General features: G+C 44.7%; 1 protein-coding gene across 3 annotated transcripts in view; it reads left to right on the top strand.

Annotated features, from left to right (window-relative positions):
- TAT (tyrosine aminotransferase) overlaps positions 1–24,545 on the top strand; it is a 35,063-nt gene extending 10,518 nt beyond the window's left edge. Inside the window, exons 1-12 of one of the 3 annotated variants that reach the window (XM_084755816.1) lie at positions 14,065–14,148; positions 15,483–15,729; positions 15,894–15,998; positions 16,795–16,862; positions 17,889–18,047; positions 18,639–18,777; positions 19,483–19,535; positions 20,362–20,514; positions 21,551–21,679; positions 22,090–22,173; positions 22,947–23,045; positions 23,469–24,545. In XM_084755816.1, the coding sequence (XP_084611942.1) occupies positions 15,495–15,729; positions 15,894–15,998; positions 16,795–16,862; positions 17,889–18,047; positions 18,639–18,777; positions 19,483–19,535; positions 20,362–20,514; positions 21,551–21,679; positions 22,090–22,173; positions 22,947–23,045; positions 23,469–23,609 (1,365 nt within the window). In that variant the 5' untranslated portion in view covers positions 14,065–14,148; positions 15,483–15,494 and the 3' untranslated portion in view covers positions 23,610–24,545. Of the gene's footprint in view, positions 1–14,064; positions 14,161–15,482; positions 15,730–15,893; positions 15,999–16,794; positions 16,863–17,888; positions 18,048–18,638; positions 18,778–19,482; positions 19,536–20,361; positions 20,515–21,550; positions 21,680–22,089; positions 22,174–22,946; positions 23,046–23,468 lie in introns of those variants that run through there. The other 2 variants (XM_084755818.1, XM_084755817.1) reach the window with 2 other exon arrangements.
- The last annotated feature ends 995 nt before the right edge of the window (positions 24,546–25,540 follow it).

Genomic DNA, 25,540 nt, shown 5'->3' with positions numbered 1-25,540 from the left:
CCTCAGCCACCCGATGCTCATTTGCAGTGGGCGAGGTGGGGCAGGTGAGGGGAGTGGACCCATTGCTAGGAGACATGCAATCAAGTACAATAATGAAGTCACCGAGGCAGACATTTCTCAATATTTGCTCTGGCAGAGGTGGTGGTGCGGGAGGAGGAGGGGGTAGAGCCTGTCTTTTGTTCCAAGGGACTGAAAACTCTTTGGGATATCTAGGGGAGTGCGTGGGGCCAGCATTAGGTCTGGAGGGCAGGAGGTCTGCTGGGCAGCAGTTTTCCTGTGCTTGTCCACTTGGCAAAGTGAGATTCCTCCTTCAGGCTTCAGCTCAGGGCTGGATGAAGTGTCCTGTGTTCTTTCTGGGCTCATCCTGAACTTCCTGTAGACCTCTCTAACAATGTGAACATTGACACACTAGCCTTTCATCTGTGTGGAGTCATGTTCAGGGAGGACACCCCGTTGGTGTCAGCACAGTGGAGCCAACTGAAGAAGGGGGGGGCCACCTTCTGTTTTATTTTATTATTTTATTTGAGACAGTGTAGGAATTTTCTCTGTAGAGTGGGTTGGTCTCAAACTCACTAAGGTCACTGACTATACCTCCCTAGTGCTGGGCTTAAAGAAGTGGGCCACCCCAGCTGGCTTATGCTATGGTGGCCCTATGCTGGTCTCACATGTATTTTTTTTTTTTTTTGGTCTCAGTTTTCCCCAGAGCTACGATTTGGTTTCCTTTAAAAAAAATTAGTGTATATTAATTTTGTAGAACAACAGGTTTCCATTATGAACATTTCATAAATATCTACAGTATGAGTGTATTTTTGCCGTACTGGCTATTGAACCCCGGGCCTCACCCCGCACGTTATGGCTGAGTAGAACTCCACTATATGTGTGTGGCACGCCTTCTTCATTCACTTCTCTGTGGATGGGCACTGAGGATGGTTGCATAGTCTGTCTGTTACGAACACAGCAGACACAGATGTGCAGGCATCTCTGCGGCACGCCGACTCCAGCTCCTTCTAGGACGTATCTAGGGGTGGTATATCTAGGTCATGGGGGCAGAAGGGGGCACGATTTGATTTTTAGAATCTATACTAATGTCTATGTGGCTATATTCATTTGCATTCCTATCAACAATGTATGAAGCTTCCTTTTCCATTATGTATTTATATTCTTTCTCTGCTTCTCTCTGTCTCTGTCCCTCTCTGTCTCTTTCTCTGTCTCTGTCTCTCTTTCTCTGCCTCAAGTATGCTAGGCAAGCACTTTTACTATTGATCCAACACCCCCAATCCACTTTCGGCTTTCTTGATGATGCCATTATGACTAGGGTGAGAGTCTTGGCGTAGTTGAGATTGGCATTTTCCTGATCCTACTTTCCTCCGGCCTCTAGTTCACCAGGCAGACAACTGAATAGCCTAATTATACAAGGCTCAGAGGATCTCCAGTTATAAAAGTTAATGATTCTGGTCGCTTTATCGATTTAACTAACAATAAATCAAATACGGAGCCTCATGATTTAGTGCCTATGAGGCAGAATAACCCCACTGCTTAACAACACAGCTCTTAAAGGAGACCCCCTGGCCTGAGGTTTGGGTCTGTTACTTAGTATTCGCCAGTTATTTAACCTTCCTAAGCTTTGGTTTCTGCATTGTGTTTATAATAGCACCTACCACATGACGGGGATTAGTGAAGCAGCACGTTATTATGCCAAAAACATAGAGAGGCTTGATCAATATTTGTTGATGACTAAAGTTATTTCTAAGTTTTTACTTTATTGTTAAAAGAAAGAGTCCCCCCTCAATTCTTTCAGTTGTTTTATTTTTTCTTCTGGCTAATATAGAGAAACATAATTTTCATTTTATAATAAATGTCCATTCTCATAAAATATTCAACACCATTTAGAGTTAATACGAGCTCTTCCAACAGTGCCCAACACAGATGCTGAACAAAGATTTACTATATTACATTATCATCCTTTTATTCATTCAACTATGTTTTTGAGCATCTGCTATATGCTAGGCAGTAAGGGGACATCATGCAGCAATGATAGATAACATATTCTGCTCTCATGAAATTAATATTCTAACAGGGATAAATAGATAGTAAGTAGGACATGTAAATCACATACTATATTTTACTGATTTTAAAGACAACCATTTTCCCAGATGTTAAAACTCAGAAGCCCGATCTGGTGTTTCACACTTGGAATCCTAGTGTTTAAGAGGCTGAGGCAGAAGTTTTGCAAGTTCGAGGCTAGCCTAGGCTCATTGCAAGACCTTGCCTCAATTAAATTAATGTCTCAAGGCTGGGGACGTTTGTCACGTGTTTGGCAGAATGTTCACCTAATAGGTATTATGCCCTGAGTTTGGTCCATAATACTTCATAAAACTGGATCTGGTAGCACCGAACTGGTAGAGGCAGGAGGATCAGACGTTTAAAGGCATCTGGCTACATAGTGAATTCCAAGACACGATAGTTTGAATCTTGTCTTTAAAAAAAATCCTTATAATTAATATTCATTTCACACCAAACAGCATTTTTTTTTTTTTTGGTACAAAAACAAAACAAAATAACAAACCAAGACTACAAATGCGTCCATAGTCTTGATTAGACGCAGTCTCATCCCCCTGTCCTCGTGCTGGGAGGCATCCGTAGATGACAAGTAGGCACTAGGAGCCCACCTTCCTCTGATAAAGCCAGTATCCTTTGGATAACAAGACCCCAGAGCCTTCTCTCGGACTTTGTTTTGCTCATTATCCTGTGGGAGGGAACTTGATGTCCCAGACTTGGGCAATCCCCTGTGGTTTGGCCCCCTTCGATGGTCCTCTCCCCTAGGTAGGTCCCAGCAGTGAGTCTGCTGGCTTGCACAACCTCTGGCATTTGTTACCAGGTGAGGTAGGCTGGTAACAATGAGTGACCCTGAGGCATCACTGGGGGAGGGCATCAGCAAAGCTTTGGAACATTCCATGCTTCTTGGCCAAGTGCGGACTTACAGATCACGGAGACTGACCTGGGACTTTCTGCCGTGAGAGGTCAGGCCCACCAGCCTCTGCCTTGTCTGGATGGCAGACCGTGTATTACCCACTAAGCCACTGGGCTGGGGATGCTCCGGGTTGCTGTGGTCTAAGCAGGCAGTGAGAGGCTGGCTCTTAGCGCTTTGGATTGTGATCTGTGGGCATCTAGCAGGAAACAGATGGTGCAGGCAGCCTAGGCAATTTGAAGGCAATTCATGAAAGAGCTTCCTACATATGAATGTGTTCTAGCTGGATTTGTCTGTGGCCTCTTGTGCTTCTGAGTGGTAACTGGGAATGGTGACATGGACAGCATCTTGGTCCACTGTCAACAACAGGCTCAGATGGGCTGGCCATCCAAGGTGGCTTCTTTACCTGTTCAGCACCCCAGCTGGGTTTGGGTTCCTTTTATTTTACTTTTTAAAAAATATTTATTTATTATTATGTATACAATGTTCTGCCTGCATGTACACCTGCACCCCAGAAGAGGGCAGCAGATGTCATTATAGATGGTTGTGAGCCACCATATGGTTGCTGGGAATTGAGCTCAGGCCCTCCAGAAGAGCAACCAGTGCTCTTAACCACTGAACCATCTCTCCATCCCCTTATTTTACCTTTTTATTACTATTATTTCTTACTAAAAACATGACTGTCTTATTAAATATTTATTTTTTTTTCATCTTACTGGATTTCTTTTCTCTTTTATTGAAAATAGCTTTTCCCCCTCACATAATATATCTTGACTATGGTTTCCCCTCTCATCCAGATCCACCTCCCTTGTCTGTCTCTCATTAGAAAACAAACAAGCTTCCAAAGCTAATAATAAGTAATATAATATAACATGAGAAAACAGAATCTAATACACTGGAAGAGGACAAAATAAACAGAAGGAAAAGAACACAAGGAACGAAAGACAGACACAGGCAGAGATCCACTAGCTTACACACTTAGGAACCCCACAGAAACACGAAACTAGAAGCCACAATATACATATATACACCAAGGACCTGTAAGGTAAAAGGAGAGAAAATATAAATAATATGAAATAATAAGATGGACTATAAAACATAGCCCTGACATGATACTATGAGACAAGGGACCCCCAGTGGTGAGTGAGTACGTTCTCCGTCGGTGTCTACTGCTGGGCATGCAGCCAGCCCTTAAGAGTAGTTTGTTTCCCGAGTGAGACTCCCGTGGAGAAAACTAAGTTTTCATTTACAAGTGATTATCAGTGGGGGATGGCTTCTGGCTTAGGGGTGGGACGTGTGTCCACTTCCCCTTTCAGCTCTAGGACCCCGGCTGGTGCAGACCTGTGCAGGCCCAGTGCACACTGCCACACTCTCTGAGAGTTAGTATGTGCATTGGTTATGTTGAGTTAGAGGGCTTTGTTCCCTTGTGTCCTCCGTCCCCTCTGGCTCTCACACTCTTTCTAGTTTTTCTTCCGCAGGGTTCCTAGAGCCCCGAGGGGAGGGATTTGATAGAGAAAGCCCCTTTTTAGGGCTGAATGTGCCAAGGTCTCTGTCTGCGTATTGTCTGGCTGTGGGTCTCTGCATTTGTTCCCATCTGCTGGAGGAGAAAGCGCCTCTGATGATGGCTGGGCAAGGTTTTGATGGGTTTCCTTGGATCCTTATGTGGAAGCTCAGGGCACCAAGAGGAGGTCTGGTGGAGGAACTGGCCTGTGCTCAGAACACTCAGAATTACTCCTCTGACCCTCCTTGGTCAGCACAGTCACAGGGAATTTATTTCCTGATAAATGCTCAGGATGAGGGAGGGCTTGGAGTGCAGACCCACAGATAAAGGAACACTGAGTTCAACCTGGAGACAAATGGCTGAAGTAAGAGGTGGGGCTGTCATGGTTATGCAAAACGCAAAACAAATAAGGTGGTGTTATTTGCTAAACTCCCTGAGCGAGGGAGCCAGAAGGCACCTCAGTCTGCAAACAGATGAAGATTTTATTTTGTTTTAAACTTTAGAACTCTGAAGGAGAAAGAATAACCATAAACTTTAAAAGCTAAGTGGCCCTTCTAACACACCCTTTTGCCCCCTACCCCCAGAGTTTCTCTGTGTAGCCCTGGCTGTCCTGACTCGCTTTGTAGACCAGGCTGGCTTTGAACTTACAGAGATTTGCCTGCCTCTGCCTTCCTAAGTGCTGGCAATATTATTATTATTATTATTATTATTATTATTATTATTATTATTATTATTATTATTATTTTGTATGTGCTTTGCTTGCATCCATGTCTGTGTACTACCTGTGTGCAGTGCCTAAGGACGCCAGAAGAGGACATCAGATCTCCTGGAGCTGGAGTTGCAGATGGTCGTGGACCGTGTGGGTGCTATGAATTGAACCCTGGTTCTTAGGAAGATCAGATAGCGCCCTGAGTCATCTCCCCAGCTCCAGTTCATTATTTTCTTTAGAATTTCCTTGGTTATCTATTGCTTTGTGGTCTACTATTCTGCCTTCCATAGAGAGAAGAGATGCGGATCTCAGTCCACTTAACCCCCTAATGAGGAGTAAATTTCAGTTTGAGGGGTGAGATTTGGAGCCATATTTTGAGGCTTGAAGTTCCTCTACACTGATGGGGCTTAGCTTTGACTGGGGTGAAGGCAGAGAAGAAAAACTGTACTTTTGGGGACTGATGTGAACTGATGTGGCTCTTGTTGAGCCACCAGCGCCTTGTTTGGGACAGCTGTCCAGTCTGCAGCACTAGAGGAAGGAGAGGGAACAGATTTAGAAAATGAAGGCCTCCAGGTCATAGTGACCACTAAAAAGCAGGCTAGCAAGAGGTTCATAGACCTAGGAAAATGTCTATTCAAATATCCCCAAAAGAGCCCCATAGAGCTGGGCGGTGGTGGGGCACGCCATTAATCCCAGCACTTGGGAGGCAGAGTCAGGTGGATCACTGTGAGTTTGAGGCCAGCCTGGTCTAGGATATGGAAAGCACACCTAGAAGAATAGACACGCTTCAAAAATGTTGATTATGGGCAGAAATGACTGATGCTGGTTGTCTCCTGGTGGTAGAATTAGTACTAAAAAAAAACTTGTAAAGGTTTACTTGTTTTATTTTATGTGTATGAGAGCTTTGCCTGCATGCATGTGAGTGTACCCTGTGCATTCCTGGTGCTCTTGGAGGGTGTCAGATCCCCTGGAACACAGTTGGTTGTGAGCTAACTAGGTAGGTGTTGGAAACCAAATCTTTGCCCTCTGCAGGCACATCAAATAAATGCTCTTAACTGCTGAGCCATCTCTCCAGCTGTCCAGTGGTAGAATTATTTTAAAAATGGTTTTGTAGTTGGAGCAGTGGTACACGCCTGTAATCCTAGCACTTGGGAGACAGAGGCAGGTGAATCTCCGTGAGTTCGAGGCCAGCCTGGTCTACAAAGTGAGTCCAGGACAACCAAGACTACATAGAAAAACCCTGTCTTGAAAAAACCAACAGTAAAAACAAATATTTTTGTAAGCCAGGCATGTGGCTCACACTTGTAAACCCAAAACTTGGGAGGTACAGGCAGAACGACCAGGGGTTCAAGGTCATCATAGGCTACATTGTGAGTTTGAGGGTCTCAAAAACAAAACAACAAAACAAAAACTACCTCCAAAATAAACAACAACAAATCTCAAACCAAACCATTGACCCATTTCTTGTGGTAAAAGTGATAGCTTACACCTAGGAAAGGATACTGGGAGTTATTTGGTTTTTTTTTTAATCTTAATATTAATTTTTATTTATTTATTAACTTATCTCTTTAGTTTTGAAACACTCAGGCTGTAGGTTTGTTTGTTTCGTGTGTTTTTTTGTTTCTCCAATGTCAGGTCTTCACTGTGCCTGTTTGGTGTAATCTTTTGTAAGTGTCAAACCTTTCTGGGCCTTGGCTCAAGGTCCAATTTATCAGGTGTCACGGAAGCTTCCTATACAGCTCCGGGCCCTCTCTCACCGCCGCCCCCACCCCCACCTGGTCTGCTTTCTATTGAGGAAAAACATTAGCTACCAAAGGCAGGTAGTACCAGAACTTGTTTGTTCTGCCCACTTCCCTTCTGACCTCAGTACTGATGCTGGCTCCCCAAGCACCAATGAGGGTGTGCCCCTGGCATTGACCTGATGATGCAGCTGCCCTGGCCCCCTTCGCATACCCCCTTTGCCCTGCAGTTTCTGCGTCAGCGCCAGTATTTGCAGGATCATTTGCCAAACCCTGTGCTGCCTGCTGCTCTTTGATCTGTAAACCTGAAGCCAAGCCAGCCGGGCCTGAAAGCAGCTGTTCTGGTGCTTTGCAAACCACATCCTAAGCCAACGGCTCATCTAAGAAAAGAGGGAGTCAATTTCTACAGAGAGAGAGAGAGAGAGAGAGAGAGAGAGAGAGAGAGAGAGAGATGAGAGACAGGCACAGATGCTTCATAAAACACAGGGGTGAAGAAAATGGTAACAACGGCCATCTCTGATTAAACGACTGGGGCAAAACCAACGGCCTTAATATCACCATCCCTGTCAATCATTTTGAGAAAAGTTTATGTTAGAACACAATTCCCAAAGGCTTTCAAACCCCTGAATAATAAGGTAATTAATCTTTCTGAAAATAAAACAACGATGCATCTAAAGAGCTGTAAGGTCAGGGTGTGGTGGCTCACACCTGTCATCCCAGCATCTGAGAGGCAGAGACAAAGAGGATGGTGAGTTGAAGGCCAGCTGGTGGTACTTGAGATGTCTAAGAATAAAACAGAACTGTTTAAAAATGAATATTCTAGTACAGAAGATTCCAAAATAGAGCAGATTCGGGAATATGCAGACATTTAGTACAAGGCAAAGCAGCTTTTTCCGCCCCCTGAGACAGGGTTTCTCTGTGTAGCTTTGGCTGTCCTGTTCTTGCTTTGTAGACCAGGCTGGTCTTGAACTCATTGCAATCCCCCTGCCTCTGCCTCCTGAGTGCTGGGATTAAAGGCATCTACCACCACCCGGTGCCAAAGCAGCTTTTAAAATGAGTAAGGAAAGGCAGGTGTGGTGGTTGCACATGCCTTCAATCCCAGCATTTGGGAGGCAGGGGCAGATAGATCTCTGAGTTAAAGGCAAGTTGCAGACCAGCCAGGGAAACATAGTGAGACTATGCTTTAAAAGAAAATTTATCTGGGCGAGGTGGCACACTACTGTAATCTCAACTTTCAGGGAGGCAGAGGCAGGCAGATCTCTGTGAGTTCAAGACCAGCCTGGTCTACAAAGTGAGTCTAAGACATCCAAGACTACACAGAGAAACCCTGTCTCAAAAAACAAACAAACAAAAATTACTAAGAAGAGAGACACCCATTTCTGGACATACTGAGAAGGATAGCCTACAAAATCTTTAGTTTCTGAAAGTAAAACACATATCTGAGTTCCTAAGATGTAAAGGGAACACTGTAGGGGCCGAAATATAAAGCAAATGTGAGCTAACTCCAGTGCCCCAGGGACAGGGTAAGGACAATGGGCAAGGTGACAGCCTGTTTGTGTGCACCGGAGTGGGAGTTGAACCAGAGTCCCCAGAGGACCCTTGAAGTCTCTTCTGTCCATCACAGGAAAGCTGTCAGCCTTTGGACTCCTGCTTCTAGAGAACCATCCCATAAATAACAGGAAACATAAAACTGTACAATCTCCGTTGTACAGGATGTTCTGTCTGTTCTATTTGCAATAGAGAATCTGAAAGTTTCCCCAGGTCCAACAAGAATAAAACAAACAAGTACTGTGTAGCCGTCAAAAGGGAGGTTTCTGGGTGATGTGGTTCGTCCCTGCAATCTCAGTATTTGGGAAGCTGAGGCGGGAGACTTGGGTTTCCAAGGTCAGCCTGGGCTATGTAGAAAGACCCTGTCTCAAAAAAAAAAAAAAAAAAAAAAGAGTAAAATTGGTCTCTTTGTATGATACTAGAAAAATGTTCTAACAACATATTAAGATTAAAAACAGTCATAGAGAGCCGGGTGTGGTGGCGCACGCCTTTAATCCCAGCACTCAGGAGGCAGAGGCAGGCGGATCGCTGTGAGTTCGAGGCCAGCCTGGTCTACAAAGTGAGTCCAGAACAGCCAAGGCTACACAGAGAAACCCTGTCTTGAAAACCAAAACTAAAGCACCAAATAAATAAATAAAGCCTTTTTAAAAAGACTTATTTATTTGATTTTTGTTTATGGGTATTTTGCCTATATGTATGATCGTGCAGCCCAGGTGTGTCTGGTTCCCACGGGGGTCAGAAGAGGGTGTCGGGTCCTCTGGAAGTGGAGGTGTGAGTGGTCATGAGTCACCATGTGGGTGCTGGGAACCAAACCCAGGTCTTTTGGAAGGGCAGCAGTGCTCTTAATTGCTGAGGCATTTTGGTACCTCCAATAAAATTATTAAAAACCATTGTTACTACCGCTACTGCTATTATGATTGTGTTGTGCTCAGCAGTCGGTTCTCTCCTAACACAGCGGTCTCTGAGGATGGAACCTGGGTGGTCAGGCTTTTGGGCAGCAAGTGATTTTTACCAGCTGGGTGATCTCTGCAGGCTTTGAAGTTAGTTTTTAATCGCTTTATTCAAAATGTCAAAGACTCTTTAAATATGCAGTCAGTATAAAATTAACGAGGCAGCTGGCATTCTTAACGCTGAGTCTTTACAACATGATGTCTATTTAAAAATTATTTTATTTGGTGTGCATTGGTGTGACGGTGTCAGGTTCCTTGGAACTGGAGTTACAGACAGCTGTGAACTGCCATGTGGCTGCTGGGAAATGAACCCAGGTCTTTGTGGCTGGGGAATGGACCCAGTGCTCTAAACACTGACCCATCTCTGTAGCCCATGGCGTCTATTTCATGGCGACAATACATCTCATTTCAGGCCAGCCACATTTCAAGAATCAAAAGTCAACGATGACTACCTGCTACTATAAGAGACTGTGCAACTATGAAAACAACTATATATATATATGTGTGTGTGTGTGTGTGTATGTATATATTCCATCACACACACAACACACACACACACATACACACACACACACACACACACATACACACACATACACACACACACACTAGCAAGCCTAAACCAACTCTATACATATTGTATAAACATGGGAAACAAGTTTAAGAATACACAGGAAATGGCTGAAGGCGCTTATCTTGATGGCATGGGATTGTGGGAAGGGAAGGTAGCCCGTGTCCACTTTATGTCTGTTTTATTTCTTGAGACAGACTCACACCATGTCGCTCAGGCTGGCCTGAGGCTTGAGATGCTGTGGTCTGCGCCTACTGATGTGTATCGCCACACCTGGCCGGACTCAGTTTACAAACATGCCTATTTGTATTATATAAGACTATATTAAATATTACTAAAAAAGTAAAAAGAAAAACTGTCTTTTTTTTTTTAACTGCAGTACGTCAACCTAGAAATCGATCCCAAGGATGTAATAAAATATATATTAACCTTTATGTTTTTGCTTGGCAGTTTTACCTGTAATGATAAAAACTAGACTCCACGTTATGTATAACAGTAGAAAATTATTCAATAAATCCTGATATTTTCCTGTACTGTGTTTTTATAACACGGGAAATATTCAGGATATAACCATGTAACATGGAAGTACTATACTTTAACAGTGACTCAGTATTGCTATTTCAAGATGTTTACCTGAGAGATTGAAATGAGATATTCGGGCTGGAGAGATGGCTTAGAGGTTAAGAGCACTGACTGCTCTTCCAGAGGTCCTGAGTTCAATTCCCAGCACCTACATGGTGGCTCACAGCCATCTATAATGAAATCTGGTGCCCTCTTCTGGTGTACAGGTGTACATGCAGACATAGCTATTGTATACATAATAAATAAATAAATAAAAATCTTTAAAATGAGATATTCCCACAGAAGGCAGTGTCCAAGTGTTTGTGGCACCATTCTCACTTAGGGGATGGGCAACGTTTACTATACTGGTTTTGTAGAATGTTATTTGGCCTTAGAAGAGAACGAAGAACCGTGGCATGGTTCTACGTGGACAAATCCGGGAAGCGCTTGGTGAGGTCACGTGCAAAGCCGTCCACTTCACGGCTGCTAACTAGAGAAGCTGGAAGCAGGCAAGTCCTCCTCGTGGGCAGAAAGGCAGCTGGTGAGAGGTGAAGAGCGTGTGGTGCTCAGCGGCTCGCGTTTTCTTTCAGGTGTTAGGATGTCCTGGAGTTAGATGCTGGTGACGGTTGAAGAAGACGATGAGTGTGCTAACCGAAAGTGTTGACTCTTACACCTTAAAAAGTAGTAAAAGAAGCTGGGATGGCCACGCACACCTTTAATGCCAGCACTCAGGAGGCAGAGGCAGGCAGATCTTTGTAGGTTTGAGGCCAGCCTGGTCTACAGAGCGCGTCCCCGGACAGCCAGGCCTACATAGTGACACTCTGTCTCAAATAAACAAAGAGAAGTCAAGCAGAAATAGATGTGATTTTATTTCCTCTTTTCAGTGTTGACATTCCTGGCTTTCTAGGGGTGTATAGAGGACCAAACTCAGGTCCTCATGCTTGTCAGTGACAAGGATGTTGTGCCAACTTATACTTTCTCCCTTCCAAGCAGAGCATCCCTGGTGATTGAATTGAAGGCTCAAGGCTTCTGGCATTAAAGTTAATTTATTATTATTATTATTATTATTATTATTATTATTATTATTATTAAATGATTAGATGCCTGCCTTTGCCTGATGCATCTGTTTTTCCATTGGAGAGATGAGGACATATCTGCCTGCCTCACTGGAAGAGGAAAAGGATGGCTATACCAGGTCTAGAAAGTGCTTAGAGATGGAAAGTCCAAAAAACTGAGGATTGTTCAACACCGCTGGAGATGCTGATCACTGCAAATTAGATGGGTAGACTGAACTTGTCTCCCAACAAACAGGATCTGAGCCTGGGGAGTCACCAAGTCTTGTCTTTGAGTTGGTTATATTTTTCATAAATTAGCAGGGTGTTTCGGGTCTTTCTTTTGTTCTTTCTTTTCATCTTCTCCTCCTCCTTCCACTCCTCCTCCTTCTTCTTTTTGTTTTGTTTTGGTTTTTGTTTGTTTGTTTTTTGAGACATGGTCTCTCTGTGTGGCCTTGGCTGTCCTGGACTCACTTTGTAGACAAGATCAGGCTGGCTTTGAACTCACAGAGATCTATTTGCCTCTGCCTCCCTGAGTGCTGGGATTACAGGCATGTACCACCGTGCTGGCTAATTTCTGGACTTTCTTGTTGACACTGGGACATTGGGTATCTACTTTTTTTTTTAAATTAGAGAATTGAACCAAAGTAAACTCTGTACCACTGATCTGTACCAGTAGCCCTTCCTCTTTACTTTTTGAGACAGGGTGACTCACTGACTCTGAAATTCCACCAGCTGAGCTACGTTGGCTGGGCACAACGTCCCAAGCATCCTCATGTCTCTTTTCTCACAATGTTGGGAATACAGGTGCTGCACTGCCATGTCTAGCTTTTATGTGGGTTCTGGGGATTTGAACTCAGGTCCTCATGCTTGCACAACAGTACTTTTCAGAGAGCCGTCTCTGCAGCCCCTGTGTTACTCTGTTCCGTTCAGTTTCAGTTTGACATATTGTTCTTTCAATGCTACAGGAAATAAAGGAAAGAGATTTTTATTGTTTGAGAACTGGACCTATGCTTTGATTCTTGCATGAGGTGACTAAGGTTGGCAACTTCTCCAGGCAAAGAAGAGGTAGGGGCCCACAGAAAGGCCAACGAGATTTTAAAGAGCAGGATCTAGACTTTTAGTGAGGCAAGGTGGGCACACCAGGAAGGACTCGGTTGGGGGTCCTGAGCATTTGGCTTGCTGTAGCTTTTATTGGAGCTTATGGTGAAGTGTGCCTTTGATCACTAGAGCTCTGCTGTGCCCAGGGTGATGTGAGCCTTGTGCTTCTAAATCTCACTCCACTTTTTCAGCTCCATTGCAGAAAGTGGACGTTGTAGACCAGTGCTCTGTGACTGTGGAAGCACTGCACATGCGCAGAGACGCTACTACGTAAATATCGGTCTAGCGCCTCTTGTGGACAGTGTTATAGCTGCCGTCTGTTCCTGTTGGAGGGGCAAGGAGCATGCGTGGCCCAGGAATCAGATTATGTGCTTTAGCTTGGGAGAGGGACCCCGCTACTACTGTTGTTGATTACTTTGTTATCTTTGTGATCAGTTACAAGCTGTTCTGGGAATGTTTTATTGTTATTGAAACAAAGCAAAGCAAAACAAATCAGTACTTGGAAATTCTCTCCCTCCCACTCAGATCCCTAAACTCGCAGCACACTGAACAGTTTTGTAAACCTCACGCAGACAGAGCCGCAGAGATTTTGCCTACCTTGATTTTTTTTGAAAAAAATTTCAACTGCCCAGTTTGTTCTAATGCAGTCCAAAACTCCATAGTATGCTAAGTAAAGGGAAGTAAGGCATAGGAAAAAGTAATGACAACGGTGATGATGATGGTAAAAAATACATATTGCCAAACAAGTTGGAGAGCATGATTCTACATGAGCTTTGAAAATTTATTAATTTATGTATTCATAAATCTCTGATTTCTATTTATTTATCTATGTACTTATCTATTTTGGTGAATTGATGGAAATTTTCTTGGGGGGAGTTTGGTTTTACTTGATGTATTGTTGCTTTTTTTTTTTTTTCTTTTGAGATTACAGTCGTCCATAGCAAATCGCACATATGGTAGATGAGTATTCAGCCAAGCCCTTATTGCCTACGTCCAGGAGTGAGAATAAAGTGTACAAAGAAAGGAGTGCCGGAAGGACCCTCGTTTTAAATGTATTTCTGAATTGTTAATACAACAGTTTTCATAACAAAAAAAGGACAATAAAGTTATTCACTGTTATCCTAACTGCCCTCCACCGTATTCTTAAACATCCCAGAAAGAGTTAATGCAGAGAATTCCAGATGCTTGAGGTGAGGACAAATCCCAGATTGGATGGCGGCCCAGGGTTAGGGTGAGAAACAGGAGAGTGTATGTGTGGGAGGTCCAGGGGCGGGCTTAGTTCTCACTCTCAGCCAATAGCATAAGGGCTTCAGCCCCAACGCCCATTGGCTGAAACTATTTCAAGGGTCAGGATTGTACCTAAACTCCTCATCACTGGACTTGGTGGAGGAGTGCTCTGGAGCTTAGAAGTCTGGCTGCTTGGAGACTGCTTTGCCTGGACGTGGAAGGTAACCCCCAAGGTGCTCTAGTCTGTCAGGGAGATTGGGATGTTCTTGACTTTCTTCCTGATACTCTGACTTTTTCTGCCTAGGGCTGATATGCTTATCTGAGATGGTTTACTTCAACTGGCATCAATATTCATGCCTCTCTCTGTCTCTGTCTCTGTCTCCCCCTTCTCTCCTTCTCTCTCTTCTTAATGTGGGCCCTGCCATTGCTAGGCAAGTGCTCCACTAGTTTTATAAAGTTTTTGAGACATGGCCTTGCTAAGCTGCCCAGGCTGAAGTCCTGGGAAGTTACCTTCTTAGGGGGTCTTTGTGTGGACAGATGGTAACCCACATGCTTTGATGAATACTTTCCTGTCTTCTTTTCTTAGTTTGACTTAAAGCATAGGGATACAGATTGCAGATAGAGAATCTCACTTATATATGGCCGGGGAGATGGCTCTGTAGGAAAAGCGCTTGTCACCCCTGAGGTGTGAGGATTTAGTTCAGATCTCTAGGACCCATGAAAAGACAAATGTGGAAGTGCACATCTGTAATCCCAGAACCCTCAGTGAGATGACGCTAAGATCCCATCCCAGACAAGGTGGAAGGTGAGGACTGACACCCGAGGTTGTCCTCTGACTCCACACATTTGTAGTGGACCATGCTAGCCCACACAGGACCATGTGCATGCACATAAAAGGAGAGAGAGAGAGAGAGAGAGAGAGAGAGAGAGAGAGAGAGAGAGAGAGAGAGATCCTACTTATAATAGATAAATGTTCAATTAAATGCTTCCTACTAATTTTGTAAAGATGGGTTGTTTACTTTTCATCTCCACAATATATTCTTTTTGTTTTGTTTTTTGAGACAGGCTTTCTCTGTGTAGCTTTGGATGTCCTGGAACTCACTCTGTGGACCAGGCTGGCCTTGAACTCACAGAGATCCACTTGCCTCTCCCTTCTGAGTGCTGGGATTACAGGCGAGTGCCAACACTGCCTGGCCCTTCCACGAGACATTCTTTTTTCTTTCTTTCTTTCTTTTTTGGTTTTTCGAGACAGGGTCTCTCTGTGTAGCCTTGGCTGTCCTGGACTCGCTTTGAGGACCAGGCTGGCCTCGAACTCACATTGATCCACCTGCCTCTGCCTCCCGAGTGCTGGGATTAAAGGCATGCGCCACCACCGCCCAGCTACGAGACATTCTTAAACCCTCGAATTCTTAGCAAAGCCACCTTACAAGTGAGTATATAAAGGAGTTAGAAAGATGTATGTGTGCAATCACTCCTGCTTAGGTCCAAACGAAGCTCCCTAACCCAAAGTGCACTATTTTAGTCATCACAGGGACATGTCTTTTCCCCCCTGTAGGCTTTGTGAGCCATGGACTCCTACGTGATTCAGACGAATGGCAACGACAGCCGGCCTTCAGTTCTGGACGTGCATGTCAATATTGGTGGGAGAAGCTCGGTGCAGGGAAAAATGAAAGGCAGGAAGGCGAGGTGGAATGTGAGGCCCTCCGACATGTCCAATAAAACTTTTAATCCCATCCGAGCCATCGTGGACAACATGAAGGTGAAGCCGAATCCAAACAAAACTGTGATTTCTCTGTCAATTGGTGAGTTTGGGCCACTTGGTGGCATTCCCCTCCCCCTCCCCCCTGCCCCCTCGCCCCTCCCCCCCCCCCCACGGCTTGGGCTGGCTGGAGGGGATGAAAGAAGGTAAGACCTGAACGTGGGGAGGTAAACTCTCAGCTCTTTTGCTTTTCTTGTCCATGAACAGGGGACCCTACTGTGTTTGGAAATCTGCCTACCGACCCTGAGGTTACCCAAGCCATGAAAGATGCCCTGGACTCAGGGAAATACAACGGCTATGCCCCATCCATTGGTAAGCTTGCCCAGAGATGACCCTGGTGGCCTTTTTCTACAGTGCTTTTTTTCTTGTTTTGTTCTGGTTTTAATAATTGCTACATAGCCTCAAACTAGTAATCCTCCTGCCTTAGACTTTCCAGAGCTGGGTTATAGGCATGTGCTATCATGCTTGGTTTTTAATGTGTATTTTAATTAAATGTTCTTGTGTGTGTGTGTGTGTGTGTGTGTGTGTGTGTGTGAGAGAGAGAGAGAGAGAGAGAGAGAGAGAGAGAGAGAGAGAGATGGACAGATAGACAGACAGACAGACAGACACACACACACACAGGGCTGGGTGGAAGGGGAAGGAAGTGGGAATACCATGGTGTGTGGCCATGGTATGTGTATGGCAGTCAGAGGACAACTGTGAGAATTGGCTTTCTCTTTTCATCATGTGTGTCTTGAGGAAACTAGCAACATGAAAATAAAGCCATGAAATTACTCATTTGACCAAAATATCTTTAGCTCTTTAGGAGAGACATTATTATTATTACTGTTGTTGTTGTTGTTGTTGTTGTTGTTGACAGAGTTTCTCTGTGTAGCCCTGGCTGTCCTAGAACTTGCTCTGCAGACCAGGTTAGCCTCAAACCCAGAGATCTACCTGCCTCTGCCTCCTGAGTGCTGGAATTAAAGGTGTGCATCACCACTGCCTGGCTGCATCTTTTAAATTAAAGGCGATGAAATAAATTTGTGTCCCTGCTAGCTTATTTTCTGGAAGGCAATTTTCAAAAACATTAATTGTAATAGGTTTGAAACTTTTCCCTGTCTTGCCTCAGGTTACCTGTCCAGTCGGGAGGAGGTCGCTTCCTACTACCACTGCCCCGAGGCTCCCCTGGAAGCTAAGGTGAGCCGGGATACCAGCTCAGAGGCCACTGAGGGCAAGCATACGCCTCGCTGCTGTCCCACAGGGAGTGATGGTTTGAGGGGAGCTGCGACCCCTCAAACCTTTAGCAAGCTGAGGACTTCTAACACAGTTGTGGCCACCAATCAGTAACTGTGATTAAAGTCACTATGGTGTAAGAGACATCACACATGGACTGTTGCCACAGAGTCTCAAAGGAACCCCAAATTCATCCTGGATTTGATTTTCTTCAAAAGATAATTGGGGAACTATTCACAAATAGTAAATCATTTAATTTAAAAGAATTTATGAGCAGGGCGTGTTTATGTATGTATCTTCACTCACTTTAGGGCACTGAGACAGAAGGCTAGGGGGTCTCATGGCATACTGAATTGGCAGCAGTGCTAGCCTTAGACTTTGCCCTTTCCTCTTATTTTCTATCTCTAATCTAAGAGGTGTCCCTTGTTTGTGTTCAGGGAAAAGTCAGGCTTCAAATCTCTGGTCAGAAGTAAATAAATAACTTGGTGAAAAGTAGTCCAAGGTCAATCAAAGATCTCCCTTCGAGAGCTGGTTGAATCATAGCCAGCGTGTCCTTCTTAAAATGATTTGCTTATTTTTTTTAAAGTAGCCATCACTTTCAACAACATTTGAGATAGATGGTAGTTAGTAGAGAGACAGACTCATACATAGTTGGTAAATAGATGATAGATAAATAGATAAATACAGATAGATAGGTAAATAGATAAATAGATAGATAGATAAATAGATGATAGGTAGATAGATACAGATGATAGATTGATAGATGATATAGATATAAGTAGATGATAGATAGATAATAGAGATAGCCAGATATAGATGATAGATGGATGGATAGATGGATAAATAGATGGATAAACTAGGCTTAGTTTGGGCTCAGCACAACTCTTCCAATTTCCTAGGGACGTATTAGAGTTTAAAGTTCATTATTGCTTCCAACTCACACAGGCTGTGTGAGCTCTCTCCCAAGTCTGCCCTTTGCCCTCTTTACAGGACGTCATTCTGACAAGCGGCTGCAGCCAGGCCATTGAGCTTTGTCTAGCTGTGTTGGCCAATCCTGGACAAAACATCCTCATCCCGAGGCCCGGGTTTTCCCTCTACAGGACTTTGGCTGAATCTATGGGAATTGAAGTCAAGCTCTACAATCTACTGGTAATTGTCTTTCAATTAAAAAAATTTTTAAAAAAATGTTTATTTTATCTTATATGTATGGGCCTTTAGTCTGCATACCACATGTGTCCCTGCCAGAAGAGGATGTTAAAGCCCCTGGAGCAAGAGTGACAGGTGGTTGTGGCCATCACGTGGGTGCTGGGAACTGAACTTGGCTCCTTTGTAAGAACAGCAAGTGCTCTTAACCCCTGAGCCATCTCTCCGGGCCTTGACTTAGTTAGCGCTCACTTACTAACCTGTAAAAGAGAAACGATCTTCGTCATACAGAGAATGGTCGGCAGGTGGGAGATTCGAGACAAAGGCAGATTTTATTCTTTAAAAAAGTTAATTCATTTTGTGTGTGTGATTAGGACAGTGAGTTTAGTGTGTGCGTGCAGTGGCACACATGTGGGGGTCAAGGACAAATTTCAGTTCTCTCCCTCCACACTGTGGGACCTGGGGATGGAACTCACAGATCGCCTGGCTTGAAGGCACCTGGCCCCTTACCTTATTTTTTTTACACTAACTCTTTGGGCTGAGTAGTCCCCTAACCTGTTCCAAAATGTCATAGTCTTACCGTTTCTGCTTTCTCAGCCGGAGAAGTCTTGGGAAATTGACCTAAAGCAACTGGAGTCGCTGATTGATGATAAAACAGCTTGCCTCGTTGTCAACAACCCGTCAAATCCCTGTGGCTCGGTGTTCAGTAAGAGGCACCTTCAGAAGATTTTGGCAGGTGAGTGCCCAAGATAACCCACCCACTTCTCCCCATTCCCTCCATCCAGGCCACCTCCTCCTCCCAGAGGAGGGAGGAGGTGAGCGCAGAATCCTTTAGCTGCTCCCTGAGTGGCAGAGTGTGTCCCTAAGTCCTGAGTCTGGATGGAGGTGAAGAAATGCCAGCAGCGTCTCTAGTCAGTTATGTGTCATGGACCCCACAGAACTTGTCTAAAAGAGGGGGGGAGTGAGAAGTGCGGGCTGCGCATTCCTAATCCAAAACCAGCAAGCAGTCCGTCTCAGTGCATTTTGTATTTCAGATTAGAAACGTTCAAATGGCAAGACTGTATGTATAAAGGTCCCCAAATCTGCCTTTTAAAAGCCCCATAACAAACAAACAACTCCCCCCCCAAAAGCATAACAATAAAACACTCCAATCTGAAATACTCCTGAACCCAGGCATTTTGGCTGAGAGGTATCTCTCAAGCTCTGCTTGCCTTTCGCCATTACTTCTGCCACTGTGGAAGAGAGTTTGCGATGTGTGGTTAAACGGCACGTGCAGGCCAGACACCCTAGAAAGAACTTCAGGAGTATCGAGTTCCCAAGAGGGTGATGAGACCCACGAGCATCGAATGCAGAGGCCAGAGGTCTAGGTGTGAAGGAAGAGAGGAAGCCCAAATGGAAAAGGATTCCAGCATGGTTTGGTTATTGTTGTTGTTATTTTCAGTGGCTGAGCGGCAATGTGTCCCCATCTTAGCCGATGAGATCTATGGTGACATGGTAAGTCTGGATTGGGTTACGTCACTATAGGAGTCTCAGTCCCACGTTGTTTTATGGGACGTGGAGAGCTGGCTAATGGGATGGCGGGAAACAATTGGTCGTTCCGTACAGTCCTCTCCACAAGTGCACAGCCTTGGGTTTATTTATTTCATTCAAAGAGCTGGGAAAACCCAAAAGTTCTTGGAATTTACTCGAACGTAGAAGTCAAGGACATGGGATATAAATGTGTTTGTAGATTTCTTATTTATGACTCTTACGGATGTGGAGGCGGTGGGGTAGGCGGGTGTCCTGAAAACGTAGCTCAGTGGTTGAGTACACACACACCTAGCTAGCATGCTCAGGTCTGGGTCCTATTCTTGGCATCAGAATTTTTTTTTTTTAAAGTGCAAGAGAAGAGGAAGGACTGTTGATATCGCTGGTGGGGAAGCATTATTCTAGACTTCTTTAGGAATATTACACAGGATGAATGTGCTGTGTAGCCTTTTAATCTCTCTGAAAGTCTGAGCTCTGCAACATACCCGGGCCTGGGAGTTAGTGTTAGACATTGGATTGTGGGCCCACAATAATTACATATTGTGGGTTTCTAGCAGTTGTACACGCTAGTGGACCAGTGTCGCTCCTCCTTTTAGACTTCCTTTAATTCAGACCACACACCTAATTAAATGTCTTTGGATAAGTTTCCCCAAACTGAATGGGATCCAGTCGTCCCTGAGGGTGGGAAGGAACCTGTCAATCCATTATTCTGTGCGTCAACATCTAAGAAAAGGGATGGGAGGGAGGCCTGGAATCCCAGAGGAAAGCATTCACGAACACTTTGTTTCCTCAGGTGTTTTCAGATCACAAATATGAACCACTGGCCACCCTCAGCACCAACGTCCCCATCCTGTCCTGTGGTGGGCTGGCTAAACGCTGGCTGGTTCCTGGCTGGAGGCTGGGCTGGATTCTCATCCATGATCGGAGAGACATTTTTGGTAACGAGGTGAGAGCACTATGGTAGTGAGGTGAGAGCACTATGGTAATGAGGTGAGAGCACTATGGTAGTGAGGTGAGAGCACTATGGTAGTGAGGTGAGAGCACTATGGTAATGAGGTGAGAGCACTATGGTAATGAGGTGAGAGCACTATGGTAATGAGGTGAGAGCACTATGGTAATGAGGTGAGAGAACTATGGTAATGAGGTGAGAGCACTATGGTAGTGAGGTGAGAGCACTATGGTAGTGAGGTGAGAGCACTATGATAGTGAGGTGAGAGCACTATGGTAGTGAGGTGAGAGCACTATGGTAGTGAGGTGAGAGCACTATGGTGAAGTGGTGGGAATAACTTAGTGTACATATTGAGTTTGAATGCTCGTGTTGCGGAGGGAGGGTTTCCTCCCATTCCTGACTGTGTTGTTTGTGCTGCCTGGAAACAGGATGGGTGAAGACGTAGATAAATATCCCTCATGCAAGCCTGGTTTTCTCATATTTGGGTGTCTGGGTCTATGAAGAGGTGCCTTTGTGCCCCTCTCGCCCCCGACTCCAGTTTTAAGGCTCTAAAAAGGCAAGCAACCACAGTAACGACAGCACTATTACTCAGGTTTTATGAACCCCATTTGTATTTTATCCTTATAACAGTCTACATTTACAGTCCAGAAAAACAGGGTGCAGAGAAGTTATGTCATCTGCCCACAGTTACCCAGGAAGGGCTGCCGACCCTCTAATGTACGAGGGTCACTAGATACCACCTTTCCTGAGAGTAAAAGCCAGACAGGAAGATCAGAATAGAGTCACAGCACAGGGATGCTTAAGAAAAGCTGACTAGGGCTGGAGAGATGGCTCAGAGGTTAAGAGCACTGTCTTTTCTTCCAAAGGCCCTGAGTTCAATTCCCAGCAACCACATGGTGGCTCACAACCATCTACAATGAGATCTGGTTCCCTCTTCTGGTGGGCAGGCACACACGCAAGCAGAATATGTATAAATAATAAATAAATAATTAAAAAAGAAAAGCTGACTAATTTCTTTCCTGGGGAATTCTAGATTCGAGACGGGCTGGTGAAGCTGAGTCAGCGCATCCTCGGGCCATGCACCATTGTCCAAGGAGCTCTGAAGAGCATCCTTCAGCGTACCCCTCAAGAGTTCTACCACGACACTTTAAGCTTCCTTAAGGTAAAGGGCAGTGTGTAGCCGCTTATCTGAGGACTTTGGGAGTCAGAGAACACATCAGCGGAATTAGGAAAAAGTTGTCCCTCATTTCTGCAGTGTGTTTCTGATGTGGGGCTTCCAAATCAGGAGGTGGCATCAGTGTCATTCTTCACAGGCACAGCCCTCTCACGTCTTGTAATCCATCTGTCTTGCTAAGAACTTCAAGTGATGTGGTGTTGTTCTTGTTGGCTCTTTGTGCTATAATATTAAGTGTAGGTTTGTGGCCTTCAGCGAAGGCTCTATCTTCAATGATGTTCTTCTTTCTTAAAAAAAAAAGACTTTATTACATAAGATATTACATATAAAAATCATGGGTTTTTTTTTTAACTTAAAATTTGATTCTTGATTTTCTTTTTTCTCTGCCTCTTCTGTAGTCTAACGCGGACCTCTGCTATGGGGCATTGGCTGCTGTTCCTGGGCTCCAGCCAGTCCGCCCTTCTGGATCCATGTACCTTATGGTAAGTGTGTGTGTGTGTGTGTGTGTGTGTGTGTGTGTGTGTGTGTGTGTGTAGATGTGATAATTCACAGGAGACTGGCTTGGCAGATCGTCATGGGTAGTCATGCAGGGTACATCTCCAGCCACAAAGACAAGTTAGGCACTCGTTCCTGTCATCTGAGAAACTGTCTTGTTACGAATGGTCCCCATGCTTGACTTCACTTGTCTTCACAACTCTCTCTCCACAGCATAATTCTTCAGCACAGTCACTCATCTCATGTGTAGACACAGGGGTGTGCTTTGTGAGTCGTGAGTGAGAGTGATGTTGGTTCCTCCAGGTATAGGGGACCACATAGGGATTTTGTTTGTCTTCAGTGTCACCATTGTCATTTGTGACCCAGGGATGCTAAGTGTCCTGCAATGGGTGGGATAGAACTCATGAAGTAAAAAAAAATAATAATAAAATATATATGTGTGTGTGTGTGTGTGTGTGTGTGTGTGTGTGTGTGTGATAAACTAGTCCTAATGTTAACTATACCTCTTTTGAGAAAAGAAAAATTCTATTCCTTTTCCTATTTTCATTTATCAACATCCAGGAAGGAACCCTTCAATAATCTAAAATATGAATATAAGCAGGCCTTCTTTCTGTACCAAGTTCCCGAGTTCCCCAGTGTTGGTGTTCTTAGTTCCCAGGCAGCTTTCAAGGAGTCCCTGCCCTCATTTCTGGCATCGGGAACTGGCCTGTAGTCCTCTAGTGACGCGCTGGCCTCTCTCTCTCTTCTATTGTTGGTTCAGGTTGGAATTGAGATCGAACATTTCCCAGAGTTTGAGAACGATGTGGAGTTCACAGAGCGGTTAATTGCGGAGCAGTCCGTCCACTGCCTCCCGGCAACGGTGAGTGCTGGTGTCCCTGGCCATCCCCAGCGTCTCTCGGAGACCCCAGAGTTCATCCCGAGTAGCGGTTTACCTACTGTTTGCTCCCGCACCAACTGTTCTCATTTGACGAGATTCCAACTGGAGTGTTTTATGGCTTCTACCTAATATTGGTTTCCCTTCCGTCATTACCCCTCTGTAACAGGAAGAAAAGCTGGGAACGCTCACTGTGGGTGGGAGGAAAACTGTCTATTTTAATATGGATTAACTCAGTTGGCTCAGTTCACTCCGGGGGGAGTGAAACGACACCCCTGTTGCAATGGCATTACCCTGTCTATGCAAACTAGAGGCCTGGCTATGTTAAGGTGAACCAGCATCAGATTCGGAGATAACAAGTCCTTGTGGTTTTTGTTTGTTTGTTTGTTTGTTTGTTTGTTTCTTCAGTGTTTTGAGTACCCAAATTTCTTCCGAGTTGTCATCACAGTCCCTGAGGTGATGATGCTGGAGGCTTGTAGCCGGATCCAGGAGTTCTGTGAGCAGCACTACCACTGTGCCGAAGGCAGCCAGGAGGAGTGTGACAAATAGGGCCTCACGCTTCCTTCTGAAGACATGCACCATCCAAGAACGGCCGGACTGGGCTTCTCCTCCTCAGGGGGGCAGATGTGCCTCCTGGGAGAGGGACCTCAAAGCCTCACATCAAGAATTGAGGATCATTTCTTCTCCTCCAATCCCCCCCCCCCCAGTGATAAGCAACACACACCCATAAACCCAGGTTCTCCCCTCCCTCCGCTCTGCTGGAGAGACTCATGAGTCCGTTAGCCCCACCTACACACACACACACACACACACACCATAGAACATCCTTATCCTGAGAGTGTGAGGAGAACAGTTTACCAGAAAGAAGCTGGGACAAGAAAAGTGAGAGCTCAGGATGAGAAGAACGGAAGACAGAGCATGGCTCCCAGCCCCATTCCTTCCTGCTGTAGGAAGAGCATCCTCTCCAGTCAGGGCCAAACTCGCCTCTGCTGCTGCTTCTCCTCAGGCACACCTCATTCTTTGTAGGAAGAAGCTAAGGACATGTGAATTTGGTTCATTACATTCCAAGCAAATGAGGAAACTTGCTATTTAAAGGATCCTTGACAATTTTTTTTTTGGTGTGTGTGTGTGTAAAGAATTATCTTGCTGTGCAAATAAATACCAGCTTCCTAAACTGACCAGCTTCCTAACTGATTAGATTCACTTGCATCAGGTTTTCTTAAAACAGGAACACACCTCATTGAAGGAGAAACAGGGACCGGCAGGCCTTTGCAGAGAGCCCGCTGCAGATAGGCCAGCTTCCTTCTTCTCCTAGCCTTCTTGTAGAATCATTGCCTCTTTTGCTGTCATGTGAATATTGATTTATTAATATTTGTTATATTATCTTTTCGTATATTTTCTAAGAAACATTTATATTTTAAGATCCTTTATTTTGTCAAGGGCATAAATTATTTTTTTCTTTTTTAAAATAAACTTTATCAAGTATGCCTCTCTGTGATGTGTTTTCTCTTGGGAGGGACTTGGCTTCAGTCCCCAGGCTCAGGCCAGTCCGTTACCCACTAGGTCCCTGTGTTAGTTACTTTCCCTCATTGCTGTAACAAAACACCCAAGCAAAGCGATGTAGGAAGGAAGGCTTATTCTGGCTCACAGTTCAGGAGGCCACAGTCTAACACGGAGCGGAAGGAACGGTGAGAGATGAATGCTTGTTGTGCCTAGCTCGCTTTCTCCTTTTCACTCATTCCGGGACCCCAACCCACGGACCGGTGCTGCCCACAGCTAGGATGGGCGTTTCCGACTCAGTTTACCTACTCTATAATCCCTCACAGGCATGCCCATATTTTAAAAGTCACTTAAGGTGCAAATATATATGTGTGTATGTATATGCACGTATGTGTGTATATGTATGTATATGTGTATATGTATAATGTTTATATGTGTATATGTACATGTATGTATATGTGTGTATGTATATGCATGTATGTGTGTATATGTATGTATATGTATAATGTATATATGTGTATATGTACATGTATGTGTATGTATATGTGTGTATGTATGTGTATTTCTTCACACTTTCAGTATCTTGGCTTTGTAGCCTTTTCAACCAGTCCCCTACCCTTGCCTAGATGCTGTAGCCACTCAGCGTGGAAAGAGTGGAACTAGCTTCTCTGGACCTGCCAATGAGAGGTGTTGGGCTCTTTCAGTACGTTGTAAATCCTCTTAGGTACACTAGCCTATTAACAGTTTTTCCTCAACACCTCTCTTACAGAAGGGAGGGACAAATCTGGCAAGGTTTGTATGAGACCATCCCAGTCCGGAGATGGCTCAGCAAGGCAGGTTTTCTTAATTAGAAGAGGAACTTAATTAGAAGAGGAACCCTGCCAGTCACACCCAGGTAGAATTATCTTTACAAAAATAAACACCAATTGCCCCCTTGGAACCTGTGTTTCAGCGCAGTTAGCCCCCAGAAAATTTATATC

Source organism: Acomys minous, assembly GCF_964271855.1.
Source record: "Acomys minous genome assembly, chromosome: 14".
Lineage (NCBI taxonomy): Eukaryota > Metazoa > Chordata > Mammalia > Rodentia > Muridae > Acomys > Acomys minous.
Note: the sequence above shows the minus strand (reverse complement) of the source record. Positions and strands in the feature narration are given on the sequence as shown.